Below are 25,331 nucleotides of genomic sequence, written 5' to 3'. Positions count from 1 at the left end.
AATAACTTGTTCCTTTGATTGTTGTTTGCTCAATTAATAATGAAAACAATCGCTATTTTAACCCAAATAATTGCATCAAATAATATTCGATCAAATAAATTGAATATAAAATAAGCTCAACCAAACTCAGAATTTGATAATCTCGATAAGCTCAAGTTGCACTTTTCAAGTGGCGAACTTGCTAAATCAAGTTTAGCTAAGATTGAAGGCAATTAGTCTATTATTTCAATTAATTATCGACTAAACGAAAATCAAGTTACAATTATTCTCTATTAGTCGCATAGTCAAATTACAATTAGCTGAAGCTCAAGATTTATAACAGCTAATTTGTACATTTCAATGGATCCTCACGCCGACGTGAATACAGATTTAAGATGAAGAAACAATTTTGTAGGCTCAAGATTTATGGATTAATCATTGATTCTTTATGATAATTGAATCCTAACCATGTTATCATCAATAGATTACGATTTTGGATGAAAACAACAATTTTCTTGGTTCAATCAAGTGTGGTAACAATTATAGTTTTTAACTCAGTCAACTATAAACTGTAACCGGTTGAAAGGTAAATTAAATAGTCAAGTGGAAGTAAATAGGGTTTTAATAGGAAGAGAAGGAAACTATTTGATGAATCAACAGAATGTAAAAAGCCCTGTAAATACCTAATACTAAACAGGTAACAATCAAAATACAACCTAAGGCAAATTATTAAAAATATAATACAAGCTCATTTCCTTTTCCCATTTTACAGTATTTGTTTCATTCACAGGCTCATCTAATGATCTAATAATGATTAACCTTTCCCTAGATTGTAAAAGCTCAAAATAACTGTCAATGGTTGATAATAATGCAATAACAATACAATGAATGAAGTAACAATTATGAAAGATTGTCAATTTAAAATGAAACTCAAGGTATGGGTTAACACATACAGAGGATTGTATTGTTGAAGTGAACAAAAGCATCGAGCAAAAAATGTTGAATTTCATTTCACTTTTTTAATGGTTTAATTGTTTCGCTTTTCACAATTGTTGAAATCCATGTAACGTAAATTAAACATTTTCTTGATTAAATAACATATTGACATTAACAGTTGAAATGGGTTGAAATAGTGTAAAGATGAAAAAAGCACAAAAGACCATCAAAATTGCCTATTCAGTACAAGCTTATCAAATGTTTTTGTCGAGTAACAATGCAATTGAATTTTGATGAAAATTTTTTCACATATTTTTATATTCACATCACCAATGATAGACAATTTACTAGTCAATCTCAAATTACTTTAAATTGTTACAAAAAAGGGTTTCTTTTGTATGTATTATGTTTATAAAAATGTAATAACAAAACTTAAAAGTATAAAATATAACACAAACAAAGGCGAGATGAAATTAATAGGGAAAAGTGAATAGCAAATGCGTTTTATTCATTAAATTAAACCTGAAATTCAATTCAATTTTCTCTTTATTCCAATTACAACAATATTATTGTGAAATTGTGCTTCAAAATACCAAATCGCAATCCAACATTTACAGGTTAACAATAAAATAACGATAGAATCGGAAAAATGGTCAAAAGACAACATTAGATTGAGATGTTTCAATGGCGTAATAGGCCTTAAAGGAGTGAAACTCAGCGATGAAAAATAAATTGATTAACCTGAGAAACATTAATGAACCTTAATAGTTGATTAATGACTTACGATTAAAAGGTTGGTAAAGCTGATAAACGATAAAACAATGGAAAATTGAATCCAAATAGAGAAACGTAAATGGTGAAGTTGATGAAGAAGGGATTGAAGATGATTGAGATGAAAGTGGTGAAGATGAAGAATCTGATAAATCACTGTTGATTCTGTTCTTTTCTGTGCGCATCTTTTCATCATTATTGTGAATCTCCTTCTTGTGTCGCCTTCCTTTCCCAGAATCACAACCATTTTCATATTTACTTTGATAGTTGAAACAAGTTTCCTCTCAATTCCCTGTAGTTACTCCCAGTCATCATCATTATCCTTTTCTGCGTCTCATTCAACAGTTATTCAGTTCATCTCTTGATATTCACACTGCTTGAACATTTGTCAACTCAAATACTGGGAAATAAGTTTTTGTACATTTGTGAGTTTAATTTGAACCAATCAAATCAGCAATCATTGCAAGTGCAACCATTAGATTTGCACATGAAAAGACATCAACTTTCAATCATATATTAATGGTGAATTTGAGTTTCTAAAAGCCAGGATAAACCTGTTAACATATTGTGACATCCCTTTGGATTGCAAATGAATTGAAGTAAAGCAAATCGTTTCGTCAGTTTCATCAATGAAATTATTTTCACAATCAACTGATTCTTTCAAATTATCACTGATTCTCTGTTTTAAACTACATTTCATTTAATCTGATTGCTTCAAAGTTATTTCCTATGGAAACTGTTCCAATAAGGATCAACCTTGTTTCAACATTTTATCCCATTCTGTTCATATTCACCGGTTTCAAGTTAATCTTGTAAGTTACAATTAAATTATTTCTAATTATTCATTATTCTTTGCCTTAACAATCCCTATTCAGCGAGACAATCGACCTTTTCTGATAAATTAACTGATAAGAATTTAATTTCAGGCCATTTTGATGGTAATTAAATTGCAAAGTGAAACATAAATTGTCAGCTTTTGTTTAACCTGCCAATTGTTGAGGAATCAAATTTGATTAAACTCTTTATTTTGTCTATCAATCAATCCATTTTAATTTATCCATCAACCATAACAATGAAGAGTTGATAAGGGAATGCATTTCAATGAGAAATGCTTTAAAGTCAATAATGATTACAACGGATAATCATAATATTCAAGTTTCCATGATAAGTTGACAGTAATGAATCAACAAGTTAAATCTTAGGCAATGAGATGATTCAGAATTAAGTTGATCATCTGAAGATGATTAACTATTATCAGCTTTAAGCAAGTTTATTGAAAAGCAATAATGATTTGAAGCAATAATGAAAATGGATCAATATTTGAGTTCATTTTCCTGGTAACAATCAACTTTATTGTTTGCTTTGTTTCACTCTTTTTTCCTTCATCACATAGTTTCATGACTATCAATATTAATTAGTTTCTTGATTGTTCACTAATCTATCAATGAAAATAATTAAGACACTTTTCATTCCCTGTAAGTATACATTGAAAACAAATATATTGGTTGCAATTTTTTGTTAGATTTAAGACATTTATTTGAAGCAATACACTGATTCACTTGTTTGTGGTTCACATTTGTAAATTTAATCAACTCTCTTTGACTGATTGTTTGAACTCATCAAACCCTCACCTAAATAAAAGGTAAAAGATTTAACCATTTTTTGCTTCATTTGGTAACAATAATTGAAAGCTTGTTTTACCCATTGAACCAGAAAACCTGTTCAAGTTTACCCAAAATAAACAACTAAAAGACAATTATCATTTTCATTGATTTTTTTCATTAAGTTATTTTAATGACAACATTTTTATATTATTTTCAAGACAAATTCAATCATTCGATCCATTCATTGTGATAAGAGAACGGCGATATTTAATCAGAAAATTGAATTCAATTTCAACCCAAAAATAAATCACATTTGAAAGGTTAAACATTACTATTTTAGGTTAAAACCGGTAAACTGATCATTCAAATGTGAAACAATGAAAATGGTTTTGCTTCTGTAAAGGTTAAGGTTGGTTGTCTTGTTCAGAGTTGATACCTTTTAACCAGTTTTTTTCACCAAATGGATTCCCTGAAAACAATAATAATGATGAAAATTGTATTTCATGTTATTGTAACATTACATAATAATAACTTTCAATTGTAATAATAATATTGTAAATATTTGGATTGTTTACACTTTTCTTGTCAAATATTGCGACAAAGTATGAAGTAAAATAAAACGAGCGGAAAAAAATTAAAGGCCATTGAAACCGTTTTCAGTGTCGTGTTTCCATGTAATCGTCATTATTGATTCAGTATTGAAACATTAAGTTAAATCATAAATTTATTGTAATATATATTTTATCACAACCTCTTTATTTGTTTCCAAATCTAATAACATTTCATTATGTTCATGTTTTAAAGATTGCGTTTTGTTTCGAGTAATACAATATCATCATACATCTACATTATTCAACTGTTGAGTTTATCAACTGAATATGTGTTATAAGGTAAACATTTTGTAGTTTAAATTATTGATAGACAAAAGTAAGAGTTAATTATTGATTATGATAGCACTGATTAGAGGTAAAATATCAATTGGATCAACCACTTTGATCAATTAATAAAAGCTCATGTCTGAAAGATCATTAATTTTTCAATGTTTACCCATTTTCAACCCATTATAACTCACTTGAAAATGAAATTTAAATGATAAAAAGATATTGATTCCTCTTAATTTCCTCTTCTGTCTTCATTGGCATCTGTCATCTTGATCTTCAGCTGTTTGGAGAGCTTAAGAACTATCGAGAGACGCATTTTGGACCAAACTATTGGAAATGGTAACTATGATAGTCGTATTAGGCCGAGAGGTAATACAACTTCGGATAAAGGTGAGTTAATCAATGTTCATTATTTTGATTGAAATAAACCTCAGTAATGATTTAAACTGTAAATGTTTTGGGTTAACTAAAATGTAAAAGGTGAATGATTTATTCAATTGGATTGACTTTCAAGTTTGATCTTTTCATTTGCAAATGAAAAGGTATAAAGCTTACTGCTTTGAAAAAGTCAACTGGTCAACAGAGTAGCCATCATTTATCAATCTAAATAGTCAATTGACTAGGAAAACAAACACATTATTTTTTCAGGTATCTTGCTTTAATGTCTTTTTCCTAGTCGTTATAAAAACTGCTTCAACTGTATGACATTATGCACTGAAAAATAAGTAATGGAAAGTGAATTCAGATAAAGTAACTGTTATAATACTTTAAAAAAGTGAATAGATATTTGAATGAAAATGCCTTGGGCAGCAACAATATTTATCATATTTAACTAGCAAAAGATGATGTCATATAATGTCATAATCATCTGTACTATTGTCCAATATTTATACAATAATCCTTGTAATGCAACGTTACCAAAGAAACGGTACGAAATCTTCAAACATCTATTCATAGAGATTCCGCCTTTTAGCTAATTATTATTAGAAAAGGAAAAGAAAATTTATGATAATTGGTTAACTCAACAGGGTAAGCATTGTCTTGTCTTGTTCACAAAAGTTTCAATCAAAGCGAAAATACAGTTCATCCAATCTGTCAAATAAACAAGAGTTTTTGCTTAAAATAGTCATAATTTAAACCATGAATTTTCATTTCGATGTATTTAAATTATGCGCTGAGAGAGTAGAAAGAGTAACTTGTTAGACTTTAGAAACTTGAGAAAAGCAATGTTTTAAGAAGCATATTGAACAGCTTCAAGCTCAATATCAGATTGTACTTTGCGTGACTTGGTGAGAAACGTATTTCTTCTCCTACTTGTACTCCATTAAATGATGAATTTAACAAGATAATGAAAGTGTATTGAGAATTGATCATTACAGTTGATGATAATGGAATGAATCAATCAAATTTGCATTATTACAGGATGAGCATGCTGATAATGGCTGTTATTTTCAGGCGATTATGATGTCTAATTTGAGAAAACCCATTTCCATCATCTGTTTATTACAATCGAATTGAAGATGTGATTCTGAAAATAAAAACAAAAAAGCATTAAAAATTTCATCGTTTTGTTTCTGTTTTTCTTTACCTTTTTTATCTTTATCTCGATTTTTGGACAAGATGGACCTTGTTATGTTAATGTCAACATACTAATACGAAGCATCAGTGAAATCAGTGATCTCGATATGGTAAGTTCAATTTCTAATTACTCTAAAGTCCAATCGATGATCCCTTTTTCATGTACAGTTCACGTAAAGATAATTTGATCCATCAGTTTGATTAAGACCTAAAAATTAAACAAAAGCATGGTGTTGTTAATATTGTATCACATATAATCATAGCCAAGGGTCAGATGATTAATATTATCCCACAGGATTAATTTGTAATAGAACACAAAAATAACCACTTTAACATGATGACCACCATACATTTAATAGAGACAAACAGTAATTCTCACTCAACAGCGGGCTTAACCTGAACACTTGTATTTAAAATGAGAGACTTGTTGAATGAATCCCTTCCATGTTAAGTAGACATTATTCAGAAGATAAATTGAATTAAAAACACTCAGATTTACTAATAAAAATTAGATTTGATCACTTAAACAAAAACAAAGCCTGGTTAACCAAGTATTATCCAATATTAGTCAGACGATAAAAAAGAGTCAAACCTTTTGAATAATTTGCCAAAGCGCGACTTTTAATTAAAAAAAACTGTTCAAAATTATTATTTGAATTTGTTTATCCAACCAAGCATAAAATTTGGATTAAAACTTGAAATTGAGCAGAAGCTTTGTGTTCAGTACACTGTGCACTTGAATTTCATTAAAAATAGTCCAAAAGTCACCGAGAAATGGTGTTAAAAACATCTGAGAAAACTCGAGTTTCCCTTTGAATAATATTTTGCTACTTGAAAAAGCATTTACAATTGATATTCAGTGTATTTTTTCGCCCAGTTTTCATTCAAGTTCAACTTGAAAAGGTACTGAGATTATACATTTAAATGTCATGTAATGTATTAAAATGTTTTTTCACTTGACAACATTTTTACCTCTTCACATATTGACCTTTAATTTTACCCTGTGGAAACAATGAAAAGGTTTATCATTGATGTATACAAATGAATACAAAGTGTCAACATTGGTTAGTAACAACAATAATTTGCTACTTTCGATACTTTACATGAAATGTTGACAAGAAAGTCTAAATAAGATTCCCTTTGACATGAAAAATGTCAACTCAAAACACTCAACATTCACCTTAAAATGCATCAATTGTTCATCATGAGACAACAGACATACACAAAGCACTTTAAATATTACCAAGTTAAGTACAATTTTGACCACACAAATTGACCATAAAATGATTGAAATAATCATCAGTAATAATAAGTAATTCTTAATGTTATTTACATTAAGCTTTTTCTTCATTTCTTGAACAACTGTTGGAGTGAAGCTGAGAAAAAGGTTAACAGCTGAAACTGTTATTGAAAATGTCAAAGTTATCCTTTTCTCTGTTCAATTCAAGTTTATTTCCTGATGTTGATTAAGAAATGATTGGAAAGTAGAGCAATCGAGTACAGAAGTGACAAAAAATGACCCAAATGTTGAAAAGCATTCCATTGTTTTCCTTGTTGTTTCCTTCAATTTTCATTATCTGATACAAATGTTGAAATGGGAAAGTTTAAAATTAAGGTTAAAAACTGATTACCTGGGAAATGTTATCATCTGTTAAATTAAACTAGACAGTAAAAGCAGCCTCTTGAAATGCACATCAAAAGACAAAGTCTGACAAAATATCCAAAAACTTGGTTGGTAAACGTATAAAAGGTAAATAAAATGATCCGTAATATTAAAAGACAAGATGAAGTGAAAGATGTCATTTTGCATTTCAAATTCAATTTGATTCCATGAGTTATCGTCTAATGTGTTTTCACTAATCTAATAGCTTTACTTCAAATCCGTAACCTTTTACCAGAACCATTAACTTGAGATTCAGATTGAAACATCTGATGAAAACTCAAACTTTGCTTTTCAACAATCAAATTTATCAATTTTCATGCAATGCTAATGCAATGAAACAGTCAAAATAATTAATGAGAATAGAACATTAAATTTTTGGTAAAAAAACTTGACCTGAAAATATTTCCATTTGAAATGATGAACATTAAAGATTCAGTATTTGTTTGAACAAAAACTAAAAAACATTGAGCTTAACCTCAACAATTAAACTGTTGATCCATTGACAACTTTTGATAATAATAATTGATTATTTTCACAGCTTTGGGTGAACCTGAAAAATGTTTCAATTTCATTTCAATTCAACTTTTGATTTTCAATTCCATCTTGGAACAGTTTCTGCTTTTCTATTTATTCTTGATGTAACAAGTAATCGTTAAAAGCTTTTATCAACCTTTTTTACGAGTAAAGAAAAAAATAGTTCACATTTTTGTGAGACTCCGGTGACTGTACCTGGATAATTAGGGATAAGGTAGGGAAGTGAGTAAAAGTACAGAGAAGCAAGGGGAAAAGTAAGTTGAACAAAAAGTAAAATGCTTTTTGGCTGAATATTGTTCACATTGTCAACCGAGGAAACCATGAAATATCAGCTGAATTGAGGCTCAAATTTATCAAAAGTTTTTCATTTTCATTCTTCATCTTTTTTTCTTGTTTTGTTTTCACCATTTCACTGTTGAAATTCATTTCAATATCTAACAGTCAAATCATTTTACAACTTTATTCAGTTAAATCAAAGAATAGCCTTTTGAAACGCGTATTGACATTGAAATATCATTGGTTTGATTTGCATCATTTCAATAATTCATTTATGAATATTTCAAATTGAATTAATTTCTTAGACTTTTTCGCATTTCTGCACATACTGATTTTCAACTTAACTTAATGTTTAACTTTGATGCTAAAAAGTCTGTTAAGTCTCTGTTAGTATTTAATTAAACAATTTGATTAAAAACTGTTTCACTAAACTGTGAGTACTTCAAAATACTATAAGCTGTGAACCAACACGATTGATGTGATTCATTATGAAATTTAAAAATAATTGAAATTCAGATTCGTGGCGAGAACTATGAAATTTATTTAACTCTAAGCACAATGACAGGAGCTACATCTTCACTGAAGACCGTTACTACTTTCTTTCTTAAAATCATAAAGACAATCATTAGCAACATGTAAAAGACCATTTTTTGCGATTTCAATACTTCATCTTGGATACAAAAAGATGAATGATTCTGTTTGAATTTTTGTTCTGATGCTTTCTGTCTGAATTCTAAATATTCTTGCAAGATTTTCATAAAGCCACTGGCTGATTTTGAGAAAAAAATCTTTATAAATAGTAATTGGATTAGCGTTTAAGCTAAAGGTTTACAACTGTTTGCTTTAGTCAGGTGCAAATGCGTCTACTCTTTAGAAATACTTCTGCACAGGTTGCATATGAGAATCAATTATTCACTGTTGGTTATTTAATGCCGTTACAAGTTTAAATGCAATCGACAAACCAAACTTTTCCGTGGACAGATTGAATCGATAAAAATGTTCTAAATGTTCTAGGGTTGTAACAGTTAAAACACTTTGATGATCCCCTGTGGGTGGAAGAGCATAGAGGCTACAAGGGAGTTATTAAAGTGTTTAGGTTTTTGATTTTCTCATTTTCCCCTCAAGTTCATCTTGATGGTGGATGTAACGAAAATCCAAAAACTCAAGAGATTACTGTAATTAACGACTTAAACTGTACGAACTCAAAGTGTACAAACTTAATTCATGAAGTTTATTGTTGCCACTCAATTAAGTTTCTATGAAATACCACATTTCCTGATTTCCATCAATTTAATAATTCATTAATGACAAATTGACTTAATTTCACAGACTTTTCTCATTGCCTTCTCATCCTCAAGTTAACATGAGCATTAAAAATGCATTGCAGTCAGATATGAACTAAAATGAACCCATTTTAATGTAAATCAAACTAATTTTGTTCAATTTGCTCTTTTAAATAATTGTAATTTAAACCTTGATTTATAATGATACTTGAATTCAGATAGAAACGTCATTGCCATTTGCATTGACAGCAGAATATTATTGATGGCGCATTTGTGAATCAAAAGGGTTACATGTTTTAATTAGATTATCAATTTGAAATGTTACAATTTAGTTGACTCAATTAGCATTTATATTATTTAATTTAATTTATTAATTTAGACAATCAAGTCTGACTACTTGAATCTAATGGTCATTTCAGTTTGATGTTGACCCAATTCATTGAAATTTTGTAATCAATCCAAAGGATTTATTATTTATTCAATTATGTTCACATTAATGTTGTTATAAACTAATCAATTTAAGGTTAATCCGATTGTTGAAGTTGATATTGATTATATCAATAAAGACAATGGAATGAAATTTGAAAATCGATTTTTATTTTTAAGACAATTTTCTTGCTGATTTAGCTGAAAACAGTTTCATTTGGTTTGGTAAACAAGTAAACGTCAGTATTTAAAGCAACCTTATATTAAATATCTAAATATAAGACTAAACATCTTTTCTGGTTCCTTTTTATGGCTTTTTTGTGTCAACAAACCCAAAACATGATGATTATGTTTTCAATGTTTACATGAAATTGAAAGAAACGACACAAAAAATTGAACTGCCAAAACGTGAGATCAACATAAGGTTTACAATCAAGTGAAAGGTTGACAAAATTGTATGACAATGAAAATTGAATGCAAATCCTGAGTTTGATTTCTGCTTGTTACGGAATCGAGTGAAAAAAATCATTTCCAAGTTTTATGATTAAACATTTAAATAATTGTTATTTGATCCAAAATACTCTGATAACAGTTAAATTAATTGATGTTTCCTTTTGTACTTTCTCATCATACATTAGATAAGAATACAATTTAATTATATCATTTCTTGCTTTTTTGCTTGACATTATATGCTCTTGTTTATACAAATGAGAAACTTGAATGAAATTAATCAGCAAAGAAAAATATTATTCATGAATCTAAGGTAAGTAATAAATCATATTATATCATAATGTACTGAAACTCGATTCCCATAAGAATTTAATTAGCTATTCAGATAATAACTATTACTCCTCTAGTTTTTGATTCATTTTTGTCTTTTCATCTCATCTGTTTCTTTTATCGTCTATTGGTTTGGTTCCTACTTCACGTTTTTCAACGTCGTTCCGAGCGATTCACAAACAAATTTGATTCTGTTTTCACAATATAAGCATTTCAAATATTAGCATTGACAAATTGACAATACAAAGGGAAATGTTAACTTTATCAAACACAGAGGAATCAATAAATTTCTTTACTTGATTCTACTGTTTAACATCAGTTCTCAATCAAACAAGTACAAGTCATCTTGATCATTCCCTGGCTTTATTGTAGGTATCGTTCAATTTTTCATTAATCAATTGACTTTTCCTCTTTCTTTGGTTCTTTCCATCCTTTTGGATTTTCTCAGGAATACTCAGCTCAGATAACTTTTCGTGAACAATGGCGAGATGATAGATTGGCTTATAATGATATGGTCGGTCAAATTAGATATTTAACTTTAACGGATCCAAATCGCATCTGGAAACCAGATCTTTTTTTTCGAAACGAAAAGGAAGGACACTTTCATGACATTATTATGCCTAATGTATTATTGAGAATCTATCCAAATGGAGAAGTTCTTTATTCCATAAGAATTTCATTAGTCCTTGCCTGTCCTATGGATTTAAAGTATTATCCACTTGATCTTCAAACTTGTACCATCTCAATGGCATCATGTAAGTTGAAAAGCCACTTGTTTCACAGTTTATTCATTTCATCCATTGTTTCCCGGGTTCAGCTTATATCGTCTAGCTTTTTTAATATCGATTGATGAAATAACCAGATAAAATTGTTGATTTGATTCAACTGGTAGTAGATCTCATATCTTTCCAATCACATTGATCTGAAAAAATTGAATTTTTAAATTGAATTGTTATGACAACTTGTTGGATTTGAACAAAAATCAGGCCGACTAATGATTAAAATTGCAGTATCACATGAAAGGATAGATCTTTTTCAGTCTGCAGTGATTAAATTAAACTTGCTTTTGTTTGAAAATCAGTACCAATTATCTATGAAATATGAGATTGATAAGTAAAGATGAAACCTTCGAGTTTTGATATCGGTATTCCAAGTAATCTGAATGTGAATAAAATATCAATTGCAGTTAGTAAAAGTTACTCAGTTTGCTATACAAAAGATAGAGTAAATCCTACCTCTAGTTTTTTCCTTACCTTAAGCAAGAACATCCAACAAAGAATCTTCTAAGAGGTTAATTGTGACATAGAAATAATTTAAAGATGAAAACGAACATAGCTGTTTGATATTTGATTCTGAATCAATCTTTAATCTCCAGTGAGAAGAAATCAATGTCCAATTGAATGTCACAAGTTTTGTACACTAATTTAAGAGGTTTAAGGTTGAAATCGTACAAGAAACAAATCAACCATTAAAACTAGGCTACTTAATGAGCGAATTGCTGAACAATTACCAGAAAACAGTATTAACAACATTAATTAAAAATAAAGATTTGAGTTTATCAAAAATCAAACATTGTTCAAAATAACAATCGATTCACGTTAATTGCTTCTCTAAAAAAAGGGTTGTCGGGGTAACGAAGATAGCGGAATAATTAAAACTTAAAATGTCTCTAGCAAATTGATTTTAATTAATTAATTACAAATATTGCATATATAATTTATTCTCAAGTCTTAGATGTTTTCAACTAATAATTTAAAGATAAGAATTAAATTAATTAACTTCGAATCAAAATAAATATAAAATTTTGTCATAATGTTGGCTATTCTTACGCATTATGAGTAAGAATAGCACTTTAGTTACTTTCGTTCATTTAGCTTTTTGAAACCTTGCATTTCAAAAAATAACTTTTACTGTTACACCGACTTTCTAAATTCAATTGTCATTGACAATAGTTTTAACTTGGATTTAGCTATTGGAACTATTATTAATCAACTGTAATGTTGCTAATTTATCTTTCAATTTACTCATTTAGATGGTTATACAACGGAGGATTTAATATTTCAATGGAAGGAGGGTGATCCTGTTCAAGTAACCAAAAATTTACACCTTCCAAGATTTACACTACAAAGATTTCAAACACAGTATTGTACAAGCGCAACGAACACAGGTAAGTTTGTCAATTATTAATATTTCACAACAATTGCAACTGTTAACCTTTCTAAGTTAACAAGGTTGCAATTTTTTCATTATAACATTTACGTGTTGACTTGCATAGCATTATATTAGCTTATTATGGTATCAATGATAGTCAATACGAATGTGGAATGTAGATGATTAGATTTAACGATGACAAAATTTTGCTGATTTGAAATTAATTTACATTGTCTCCTGTTTAGGGTCATACAGTTGTATCAAAGTAAACCTTATCTTCAAAAGGGAATTCAGTTACTATTTGATCCACATCTACATTCCTTGTATAATGTTGGTCATCGTTTCGTGGGTTTCATTCTGGTTGGATCCAAATGCTATTCCAGCTAGAGTTTCATTAGGTGTAACCACGTTACTCACTATGGCAACTCAAATTTCAGGAATTAATGCTTCCTTGCCACCAGTTAGTTACATTAAAGCAGTCGATGTTTGGACGGAATGCTGTTTAACTTTTGTTTTTGGAGCTTTGCTGGAATTCGCTTTGGTTAATTATGTTTCTCGATGTGATTCTCAATCAAGTGTAACCTCAGCTAATACTGCAATTCCAGCAAATTCAATCCCAATTCCTACAACAACGTCATCGTCAACATCATCAGGAGCCTTATCATCATCTTTCACCAAAATGCCCAAGAATTTACTTCTAAACCCACCTAAGATGCCTATAAGTATTCGTGATCCATTAGGCAATTGCGAGGCCAACATGCTTTTTGGAATGGTAATCAGGCCTTTTCCTTCAACAGGCATTTTCATCATTATCATTTGACAGTCAAGTATAATGAGTATTATCTTGAAACAAACTCACTCGTTAGTAGAAAATGTTATTCATTGAGATTACACAAAATATTCTTGCAAATTTGAATATTTATGTATTTATCAGATTCTTTTTAGTATTGAAAAGGACTGAATGGAAAATGTTTCATTTTATTCTCTTTTTTCATCACAAATTTAACTAAATTGACTTTTATTCAACAAGTCAAGTGAAAAAAATGAAAAACAAACTGAACTGAACTAGATAAAGTGATGATAATTTCTCATCAAAAGGAATATTTTGAAATCTTTTCCATTTCTTCTGCTCTTTTAAGAAATTTCAGAGAATCAGTTGATCTCAGGGATTGTCTGTGAAAATTGAATTTGTAATAACAAAGTGATAGTAACAATCAACCCACTAATCATTTCACAGGAAGAGGAACAAGAGAAAAAGTATTTCCAATAGTATTTCTATTTTAGGGTTACTCAAAATGACTCTGTTTATCGATTATAAACCACTTATTCTGCTTTCAAGTATAGGGTTTAACTGATGAGGCTGAGGACGATAAGAATGAAGATGAAAAAGGTTCGTCGAAATACTAAATATCTTCACTCCTTCATCATTATCATCAACATCTTTTTTATCTTGCTCCTGAAAGTTGCTTTCCATTTTCTCACGATCACTCCTATTAATACAATAAACCCTTAAATCTTTTTTTAGGACTATTCCATCTGAAATAGCAACTTTTTTATTAATTCAGATGATTAAAAAACTCTAATATCAACTGGAAACCCAGAAAAACACTCATCTTTATCATTTCCAACCAAACTATCATCACAAATCAACAGGCATTTTTCCTTTTCTAATTATAATTTCTATCTTTTTTTTCGAGCACTTCACCTCTTATCCTCTTCATCTGTTCATTAACTTTCCTTGTGTTTTTATTGTGAGCTTCATAAAAGGTGGTCTTTATGTTCAATGTAACTCAGGAAATCTATCATGAAAATGTTGATATTCGTCGACTGTTACATTAAACACATAATAATACAGAAGAAAGGTCGAGAAGGGTAAACATCAAATGAATATTGACATTTAGCTTCAACATGAGCAACTTTATTCAATACAGTTTCTTGCTTTTTCATCTTCATCTTTCAACTGTTAACTCTTTTCTATTGTCAATTGATTGATACAATATATTTGTTAACAATAACCAACTTTTATCACAACCAACACATAACAATCAAACTGCCAAATTAGATTTAATTGAAGTCAGCTGTTGAGTTACACACAGAGATGTACTCATAAAAAGTGCAACAATAATAGTAACAGTAAAAATACAACTTAGAAAGGTTAATCACAGCAATTAGCTTTTGTGAAGACTGACTTTCATTTGATTATCATGAAAACCTTACATTATTTTTCCTGCCAACATTCAATTTACCATTCAATTGATTAATTAATTTCATTTCTTTATCGCTCATCCAGAAACCAACCAAAAGGAAAGTTTGTCCAGGTAGAAGGGGAAATTTTAATCAATCCGATGAAACTGAAGACGATCCCAGTGATGATTTAACAGTATGGTTAAAATGGTTAAGAAAATTTCCAACTCGATCCAAGCGAATTGACGTTCTTTCACGGATCCTCTTCCCGACCATGTTTGCATTGTTCAACCTTGTCTATTGGATTACCTATCTTTTTATCGATGAACTCCAAACCAGTGAAAATTAAGTGATTGGACTAAATATCCATGTAAATCGCCAAAAGCTACTCACTCCTGTCTTACCTATTTTGCCCATTTCATTGCTGCCACAAATTTATTTTTGGACAACCTCATAAATAGAGATGACCACAACCAAAGGCCTTTCAGATTGAAGCATGGTTAATAGCTATATTTAATATGGATTATGTAACAATGTAATTTCAATTGTTGACTTAATTCATCAGAGGACACAAAGAGGACACTCCAAAAGCTGATAACAAAAGCCAAAAGCTTGCATTAAAAAATATGGTTCACACAGGGTGAAAGGAAAGCAGTGAAATAAATGGTTCATCATTAGGTCTGAAAGGTTGATAATGATGATTATAAGGAAGATTGAGATGTTTGTTAAGCTGATTATGTCTTTCAATATTCAGAGATGGTTAAGATTGAATTGAATCACATTATTTATAACGATAAACATGTAAGATGTATTTATGTTATATATTATACTGGAAAACACAGAGAGCAACCAGAATCTGAATAACCTACAAGATTGATGGTAAATGGAGCAAGAAAGGAATGAACAATGAATTTAATAATGATTATATTCATCACTACTTTTTAGTATATTGTACTATTATTTATATATCTAAATATAAAAACCCAGTTGAACATTTACAAAATTGACAATCATTTTGACATTGAAAATTGTTAATGTTCATTCCGTTATTACCTTTGTTGTATCTTTAACAATCTTTTTTTGTGTGTCAATCATTGTCAATGTTTATCTGTATAAATAATACTAATCATGACAAAGTATTATTAATCACTGCCTTTAAAATTTGTATGTAAATTACTCTTTTCACCAACTCAATCTCTTGTCATCCACAATTCTGACTCTTGGCTTTGTATTGATATTTAATTGTACACAATTGTGATAAATCTAGCGATCTATTTCTGTCCCGTTTCTATTAACCCAAAAATAATAGATCAAGTAAGTCACAAAAACGTTGATTATTGAATCCGGTGCAACACATTTCCAATGAATTTTGAAAAAATCTCAATTTTTCCACTCTTTTTTTACCAATTCATTTTACTTTTATCAAGCCTTCAAGTCCATTAGCAAAACATTAATCATTGTTAAAATTATCATTGTTTTTCTTCCTTTTCTCCCTCAACAATTAATTATCATCATTCGAGTTTGTTTCTCAGTTGACAACCCATCAAATTAAATTGTAAGTTCAAATGTTATTCAGCTTTTCAAACATACTCAGTTCATCCATTAATTTACATGCTTTTTCCTTCGCACTTCTCATTTCAAAAACTGAATAATTAGTTTAATTGTTGTTGTCATCCATACTGAAGGGAAATGCTGCGAGAGAAACGAAAAGTCAACGAAAGTAGCAACTTCAGCGTTTATGAAATGAATGCTTTAATTGCAGGAAAGTCAGAGATACTGCGAAGTCACTGATTGTCATTGTGCCTGTTACATCAGTTTATGTAGACCGTATAACCTAAATAGCCTGAAATCTCAATCAATGCAGGAAGATACTAGTGTCAGATTGAAAAACAATGAATAAATTGCAATACAATATTACAATGGCATTCAAAATATTGTTTAGTCAAACTAATGATTAATCGAAGTTTGTGTGGCAAAAAAAATAAAAGGCAAAATAAAATTGATTATCAAAAGTTACATGAGCGAAGACGAATATCGAGAAGCCATCATAATTAATCACTTAACCAGACAACCGAGTTTTCACCATTTTCATAAGCCATTACCAAGTTGATCTTATTTTAAATCTATGATTGTCTTGTATGTATTAGGTTTCAAAGTCAATAGTGACTATACAGTCGCGAAAAGAAATTTTGACATACTAGCTATTAATCGTATCTTATGACAATCAACAAATCAATCTCAAACGTAGTCGTTTTCAAAGCCTAGTTTTTGCATTAAAGGAACGTTCAAGGGAAAGAACACATGAGCTACAATGCATAGTAGAATCACAACTAGTGGTAATAATTTGAGGTAAAAATTTTTCTGTCGTTTCAAAGTCATTCGTTTATTTGACCTCTAAACAACTCCTGAAGGTTATTTCTAAATAGCGCATACTTTCATCACTATAAGTTCATCTCTGCAAAGCACCAAAAGCAAGTGATATGAAGATATCGTTCATGAAGCCTTTTCGCTTCAAATAAGCTTGTGTACCTTTTCAGGGAAGATTGTTGACTTCTTATGCCAAACATTTTTCAAAGCGGCAAAATGTTTGCTATTTAAAAATAACCTTCAGAAGTCGTTAAGAGGTCAAATAAACGAATGACCTTGAATGAGCTTGAAACTTCAGAAAAATTGTACTTCAATTCTCAAAAGCATACCGTTCAAATATAAAAACCCTAGCATGTTAAATTCTTTAGATATTGAATGAAACGTAAAAGTAAATAAGGCTGAATAGCCTTGAATTTTATTATGTTTTACTATGCAGTTAAATCCTTTATGCAGCAATTATACAGGAGAAAGCGAAAAATAGGTTGCTAAATTTTTTTGTGGAGAATCCATCCGAGAATCTTTCATTTGACAAAATTCTTGATAGACTGTAGATCAAAAGCATGAACGGTTGGATAAGCTGCTGAATCATAACCCAAAACGGATAACATTGGCGCAACTTAGGCCATATCACGGACAACATCCGTCGGTATATGGCCAACCAACCAATTGCTCGAGGCTTCAACATTTATCGATTCAATAAATTGATCAGTAGATCTTTACGATTAGGAAAGCGATATGCCACCAGGTTTGTCAATTAGTTTTTCATAGTTAAAGACAGAATCACGGGGAATGCTGGAATGAACTACAGCTCTGCCGTAATGAATTATGAAAATAGACTTTGAATTAGGGAATAATTTTTTCAAATAAACTAATGAACGAAGGGTAAAGGGATCTTTGTGACATAATCTTTGAGATGGTGGACCATTTTAACCACATGAAGAACCATTCGAACTCTCAAGGTCAACCAAGGTCAATCGGTTATCAGACCTCTAATTGGCATTGCAAGTTCAATTTCTAATAGTACAAAATTTTTAAATGCATGCACATGTTGTTAATATCTAACAAATACTGGCCGATCTTGAAAATTTTTAACAAGATCAGAAAGTGACCTTTCAATCGATCAAATAATGGATTGACCTTGATTGACCTTGATTGACCTTAAGTTTTCGAACTTACGTTTTTCAATCTGCTAAAGCTCATAAAGTCTGAGCACAAACCGTTCGTGAGTTATGCTTGCATGGAGACGTAAAATGGCAGAAACGCCGGTTATAAACAATGCTAATAATTAGAGCAAATTGATTCAAGACGAACTCGGTAGTCACAAAGTGAACTACAGTAAAACCTCTCCAAGGTTGTGAGCGGTCTAGCCATTCAGAGGAATGCCTATCGCACTAAGCATTCATTTATTAAAAACGTACTCTTAAGCCGGGTTAAACGTCAAATCCGCTAGATGGGTGAGTTCAATTTCTCATAACCTTTGAGAGGTTTTACTGTAAATGGTATTTTTTTAAGTTAACTTGATGAAAACTTAATTAAAGTTAACACATAACGCTAGCAAAAATCATAAGAATATAAACTTACCTTAGTTACTCGTTGCAAGGTACTAAATGGTAAAAGTCTCATCCAAAATTTTGGAACGGCTTAACTTTGAAATTTTATATCTGTCCGTGGTCTAAATGATTATGTATAATCGAATGATTAACTTTTAGCTGGACTTTCTCGAGTATACAGACAAATTGGTAGCGTCGATAGCCAGTCGATTCTTACAGACTTGTGAAAGTTAAACTGGGGTTATTTTGATAGAAGACAAAATCTTATTTGATTCATAAATCTGACTGTTACGTCCATAGTAGTGATTCACTGCTAGTGATAATGTTTTAAGGTAAAAATTGCAATTTTCACTGAGATAACTTTACAAAGAGTTGATTCTTCAGACGCTTGCTCCAAATAAATATTATTGAATAAAGCATTGAATATGGAATTCAGATTGAAATATCGAAAAAATCAAGTTGTAAAAGGTGACGCGAGTTGAAATTTAAGATTATATTTACTTTGCAGTTAAATCCTTTGAAATGCAATGAACCAATTTCGGTTTAGAAAAGGACATTTGTGTTCTCAGCTTTTTATGATAACCAATTATTCGCATCATGAATAACAAAACTATACACTTTTATCCCAATTCTAACCATGCAACTTCCTCATTTTCGCGAGGTCTGGTGAAAGGGAGAGAATATCTAGGAATGGATTCGCCAGATAAAAATTCAAGATTAAGTTGAACTCTTCAACTTGAGGCAAACGTAACAATTCGATGCGCCATCTATTGATGAAGATTTTCTCAAATGATAGTGATTTTTACAATTTCGCTGTTTTAAATGTGACATTTAAAATTTTTGTTTCTTCAGGTTGGTTCTTAATTATTATCATTCATGAACTCCATTTGAAATTAATGTGAGATGTTCATAAATTTAAAAGCAATCCACAGAAAACAAACAGAGAAACAATTTTCTACATTAAGGCGCGTATTTCAAAAATTGGGTGAAAATCATTTATTGATTGATATTTGTTTTACTGTCAATCAACACAAATAAAATCTAGCTTTTTATTGCGACATGTGACAATTGATGCTTCGAGTCTGCTGTAATCTCGAATCTTGTGACAAAAATTCAATTAAGTGAGCAAACAATGATTCTGGTGCTGATAAATAAGATGAAGGTAAACAGAATATTATGTAGTAATTATAACTTCGAGTCAATTTATTGACAGTATTACTTAATTGCTAATAGTTGTTTTTTATTGTTACTTTGATTTCACCTCAAAAGGTTAATCATTTATTGAAGGGAGTTGAGCAAAAAACAATCAAACGCCATCTAGATTTGGTTATAATAATAATGGTTGAGCTCATTATTGTAATCTTTATTGGTGTGTCAACAAGACTGAATACTTGACCTTGATGAAAATGAGTAGATTGACTTAAGTACGTTATTAACAATTTAAATGGATAATAATTGTTGAAAATCAGTGAAATTGATTTCATTTCTGTCAAGAAACCATTTAATATATTGTGACATGAAAACAGAGCCATCTATGATTGCTCATTCTTATAACACTTTTTTTCTTGAACGAGGTTTCATTCAACATTTTTTCCTGGAAAAAGAGACATTTTGATATAAAAATCTAGTTGTATTGGCCTCGTTTGTGAGGTTTTGTTGTTCAACATGAAACATCCTGAAACCATTGTGCTTAATGAGGAGATGATTGCCTATCGTGGTGAGGGCAATGTTACTCTTGTCATCGCTCTTAAAAATGTATGTTTATCCTATTGATTGACTTTACCATATTCGATGATGTAATCTTAACCAGTAATTTTAATGATCTATCTTTCACCTTTAATCTAGACTGGTAAAGTGCTTCGCTTCCCTAAGTATCCGTTTGATCAGGTAAATTTCTGTTTTATTATTTTATTAACCAATTTTCAATTCTTACCATGCTACCATTCTCAATACATTGTATCTAAATCTTAGATAATCTGCCGGAATCATATGAAAGCTAAATTGCTACACCACATATGGTTTGCCAAGATGATACTCAAAAGGTTGATAAACGAAGCCATGTTTGATGAGCCTAAACTTGTACTTGTCTCCCAAGAAGATATTTCGTTGATTAATAAATTGTGTAATCAATCAAGACCAAGTAAGTAACAATGTTTTTATTAATTTATGACATTTGCTATTATGACAAGAGAAACTTGGTCGAAAATTTGAATGAATGACAATATGTTTACATATGTTTATGTATATGCTATGGATTATTTTGGTTTTATCAGAATGTGAACCATTCAATTTCAATCATGTGATGAACTTTTATAGATTTTTGTTCTAAATTCCATTTCTGGTTTTTTGTTTTTTTCTTTAGATTATCGTATATTCAAAGTGATTCCAAATCAAGAGTCATGGGCGCTACTATTAAATGATTACTGTTGTATTCCCAATGAACCAAGTCTTCAACCCTATTTAACTGGACCTGTGATAAGTGTCGAAATCAAACCCAAACAAGGCTTCCCACCTCTATTATATCATTTAGGAGAGGAAAAACCTATTGCTGCAAGAGTTTGCCGGTTCGCATTAAAACAAGCATTCAAAGTAAGTTTAATTACTGTTCCCTTATTTGATATCATCGTATATTCTCTCTTCCTACTTACTTTTTATTATGTCTGAAATGCTTTATCTTGAGCTTAATTAGATTGGACTATTTCCTTATAAAAACTCAACTCTTTAGTGTTAACAAATACCAGGATTCCCCATTTTAACCCTTAAACTTATCTCACTTTCAATCACATTTTACTAACCGCCATTTCCTTCAAAATTTACAGCTCAAAACCATGCCCTTAAAGGAAGAGAGTCATTATTGTCCTCTCGATCTCTTCTCTGGATGTCACTCTAGAATGATAAATGCCATTAAAAACTTACTCCAAACGCCGCAAAACAATTTCCGAATTTTCCGTGATTCCGAGCTAATGTATAGTGATGGCAATCAGACTGATCTTGACTCTTTACTGGCTGGATTCATTGCTGACGGTGATTTGGATCAAAGATCTGAAAAAGTACTGTCTTCTCTATTAATCAAGGCTTTAACATTGCCCTTCGAAAACTCTTCGCAAACTTTGGTCGACGATCTTAACATTCTCGATGACAAACTTCATCTTTGTTCCTATCACAAAACAGCTAATTGTGATTTCCCTTGTCAAGGTAATTATACAGCTCTAATAAAGTTAGAGAAAGCACGAAAAAATTACCGAAGTTGCATTTTGTTAGTTCAGACCGATCGTATTTTAGTATCCTTAGCTCGTTCTAGTAATCTTCAACTTCTCCCCTTTCCCGCGTCTCCTTAATGTTGACTATTTTATTCCAGTTAATGCATATTTGGTTGATTTGTAATTTAAATTGTTCCATTCTTTCATTAGTCACTTGCCCTTTTCTGAAACTTGTTGATTGATGAGCAACATTTCAAGCAAAATCCTTTCTTTATTGTCTTTAATTGCAAACACTATTATAATTCTAGCAATGACGTTATTTTCTGTTTACAGAATGTTGAATCAGTATCACATTATGATTTCAAGTTGCTTGCTCTTTGTATTTACTTGACTAGTTGATATCTCTAACATTTTCATTGTTTTATGCTTTCTGTATATTTAATATTTCTCGTCTCCTGGAAATACTTTATTGAAAATCTTTCTCATTATTCTCGCCGTCATCATTTTTGATTCTATATTTTGTCTTTGGAAACTTCTATTTCCTCATTTCATCCTCTTTTATGATTTAGCCAGAATCCAATGAGTTTTACCAGTACTCCCCCTCACCAAATGCTGAATAATTATCTGAAGCTTTAATGCAAAGAGTCAAATAAATAAATCGTGTCTATTCTCGCAAAATTATCTTGATCTCAATAAAAGCAGCTCTGGTTATATTAATTAATTATATTTATTCATTTTTACAGGAGACCACGAGCTACGACGAAAATGTGTTTTAGAGACTGTATTAAAGCTACAGAAGCTGGATACTATTGGTTCATTCAAAGCTTTAACCATGCTCAACCATTTAAAACAAACGTAAGTTTCCATGAAGTAGTTGACATCACAGAATCTACTTCATCAAAACAAACTTGAAAGTGACGAAAACACGTTTGATTGCAGTTCAGTTTCCCTAACTACTTTTAATTTTTGCTTTCTTCAGACAGTCTTACTTATTGACTCAACATTGGTCTTGTTTACTTAATCATTGTTAGTTCTTACTTCTTACTGTCATCATCTACATCATCAACATCATCATGACTTTCCCTTGACTTAAATTTATTGAAAAAAACAGTTTACTAAGCTCTACCGACAGCATGATTTTAATGGCTGCCAAATTTATGTTTTTTGAATTTCTAAAAGATAAAAATCTTGAGATTTAATGCAGAGCCTAGGTGGTAATACTTGAAGCTAAATTCAGTTTCCCAATTTGTTCTATTTCACTATCTTGGAACAATCTATCTGATTGAATCAAGTCAAATATTGGCTAACCCTGTCAATACATGATATTAGGCACGTAAGTTTTTCTAAGGGCTTTTGATAGGAAAATAATTAAAGCTTACGAAAAATCATAATCTTATTTTCAGTGTTATTGCCATTTTTTCATTTTTGACATTTGTCCAAAATTAATTTAGATCAAATTCCGGACTGTGTTGCAAGTAATCATAGCTACTCATTTCTGTTCCAAGTGTTGTACAACAATTGTATTTGGCTCAGAGTGATTCTGAAACTATCGTTCTTGGTATCTAATTTTATTTTTCATCTCTTTGAATCACAGGGCACCTGAGTTGGCCATTTTATTGGATAACTATTCGGATTCTCTTGGAGAAGTTGATCATTTTTTTCCATCTTCATTGGGATCTCCTGAGCGAAGTAATAATGAAACCGAATCAAATTATTTTTTCCGTAAAATTTGGGAATATTTGATCTCCATGATGGCTAAAGATTGTTCCATCATGATTTCCATGCAAAGAATTAAGCCAAACCAAAGGTTATCCCCATTATTTACACCATTATCATCATCAGAAATGCCATCTTCATTATTTCCATCCACATCTTCAGTATCTACGCCATCATCGTCATCTCTGCCTTCAAAATCTTCACCAATCACATTAGATGCTCGGGAAAATGAAGAAAAATCACAACTCATTAAATCTTCACAAAAGTGTCATATTATCATGGATGAAATGAGTCAAACGTATTATGCTGTTAGTATTGCAATAATAGATTTGGATCTGAAACGAACTTCAAATATCTCAGAAATCTATAAGAAAGATCTTAAACTGATTGATGCTTTTAAAGATCACTTACGAGAAAGATGAAAATCGATCTACAAGACTGGTTTTAAATGGTTCAAGTGATTAAAAAATAGCATTTCATCTAATCAATCTAAGAATCTGATGAACCTGTTGATTAAATCAAAACGGGTACATTTTTCAAGTTCCTGTGAAGTTCCTCTATTTACATCAGTTTGTATCTCCTGTTGGATCGATCAAGTATAAACTGTTGAAATTTCATTTCACTTTCAAGCAAAATGAGAATGAAATTCTAACAAAAAATTTTTATACTTTTTCGTCTTTCTCTTGGTTATTGAATCCTTGAATTTGATAACAAAAGTTCATCTTCTCATTTTTGTATACACTTCAAATCATTCAATTGATATGTTTGTTAATTGAAAAAAACTCATGATATTCATGGAAAATTAAAATACACTTGAGTGTATTTATATCATTACCCGATTGCCATTGTGCACTCTAATTGATGCGCTCTTAATATTTATATATGTATTGTATGTTAATCTTTATCTGACTAGTTGCAGAGAAATGTTCGTAAAATTTATAAATTTTCAGAATTGAAATCTGAAATAGAAAATGAAATGTCTTACTGTGAGTAGACGATTGTATTTAGTGTTGTGAAGACTCGATAATTGTCTAAAAACTGTTTTAAATACAACTGTTTCTTAAGCATTATTTAGAAATAAATTGTTCTATCCTTTTCTTTATCACTTTTAAATGATCACCTCAAATCAAAACTAAACCAAATGATGTCCATTGTTATCATAATTGTTTCTTTTTTCATCTAAAAATTGTATCAGTCAATCTGCGTTCAGATAATCTTTTTAATGAACATCTATTCTTTTCTATCAAAAGTTTTCAAAACAAATCAATCAAACATCATAATTTATATTGAACCATTTTCCTAAAAATATCATGATTAACCCAACGATTTCATCAACAAAATATTGTTATACAAAACCAAGAATATAAAAAGATAATTATATCCAAACTTGACTTTCTTGTGGTCTATTCCTTTAATTTTTTAAGAGAACCGTTTATCAAAAACTAAATCACA

General features: G+C 30.3%; 2 protein-coding genes and 1 long non-coding RNA gene across 4 annotated transcripts; 2 read left to right on the top strand and 1 right to left on the bottom strand.

Annotated features, from left to right (window-relative positions):
* Positions 1-1,938: 1,938 nt before the first annotated feature.
* LOC107370017 (glutamate-gated chloride channel) lies at positions 1,939-16,617 on the top strand. The gene is made up of 7 exons (XM_015937990.3): positions 1,939-2,498; positions 4,452-4,561; positions 5,792-5,859; positions 11,160-11,466; positions 12,744-12,878; positions 13,108-13,634; positions 15,153-16,617. The coding sequence occupies exons 1-7, from the start codon at positions 2,416-2,418 to the stop codon at positions 15,393-15,395; spliced, it is 1,473 nt and encodes a 490-aa protein (XP_015793476.1). The 5' UTR covers positions 1,939-2,415; the 3' UTR covers positions 15,396-16,617.
* Positions 4,912-6,256, bottom strand: LOC112539694 (uncharacterized). The gene is made up of 3 exons (XR_003083691.2): positions 6,100-6,256; positions 5,760-5,957; positions 4,912-5,699 (listed from the first exon to the last, which is right to left on the bottom strand). It is a non-coding gene; the product is annotated as an uncharacterized LOC112539694 (long non-coding RNA).
* A 3,939-nt stretch (positions 16,618-20,556) lies between the features above and the next one.
* Positions 20,557-25,270, top strand: Ipk1 (Inositol phosphate kinase 1). Of its 2 annotated transcripts, XM_089267385.1 has the most exons (8): positions 20,557-20,718; positions 20,809-20,850; positions 20,935-21,103; positions 21,326-21,552; positions 21,783-22,158; positions 22,907-23,018; positions 23,143-23,189; positions 23,758-25,270. In XM_089267385.1, the coding sequence occupies exons 1-8, from the start codon at positions 20,629-20,631 to the stop codon at positions 23,904-23,906; spliced, it is 1,212 nt and encodes a 403-aa protein (XP_089123511.1). In that variant the 5' UTR covers positions 20,557-20,628; the 3' UTR covers positions 23,907-25,270. The 2 variants fall into 2 exon arrangements, with proteins under 2 accessions (XP_089123511.1, XP_015793806.2); XM_015938320.3 differs by lacking the exon at positions 23,143-23,189.
* Positions 25,271-25,331: the final 61 nt, after the last annotated feature.

This window comes from Tetranychus urticae, chromosome 1 (genome assembly GCF_039701765.1).
Source record: "Tetranychus urticae isolate SD_2017Ah chromosome 1, NJAU_TeUrti_SD_1.0, whole genome shotgun sequence".
NCBI lineage: Eukaryota > Metazoa > Arthropoda > Arachnida > Trombidiformes > Tetranychidae > Tetranychus > Tetranychus urticae.
Note: the sequence above shows the minus strand (reverse complement) of the source record. Positions and strands in the feature narration are given on the sequence as shown.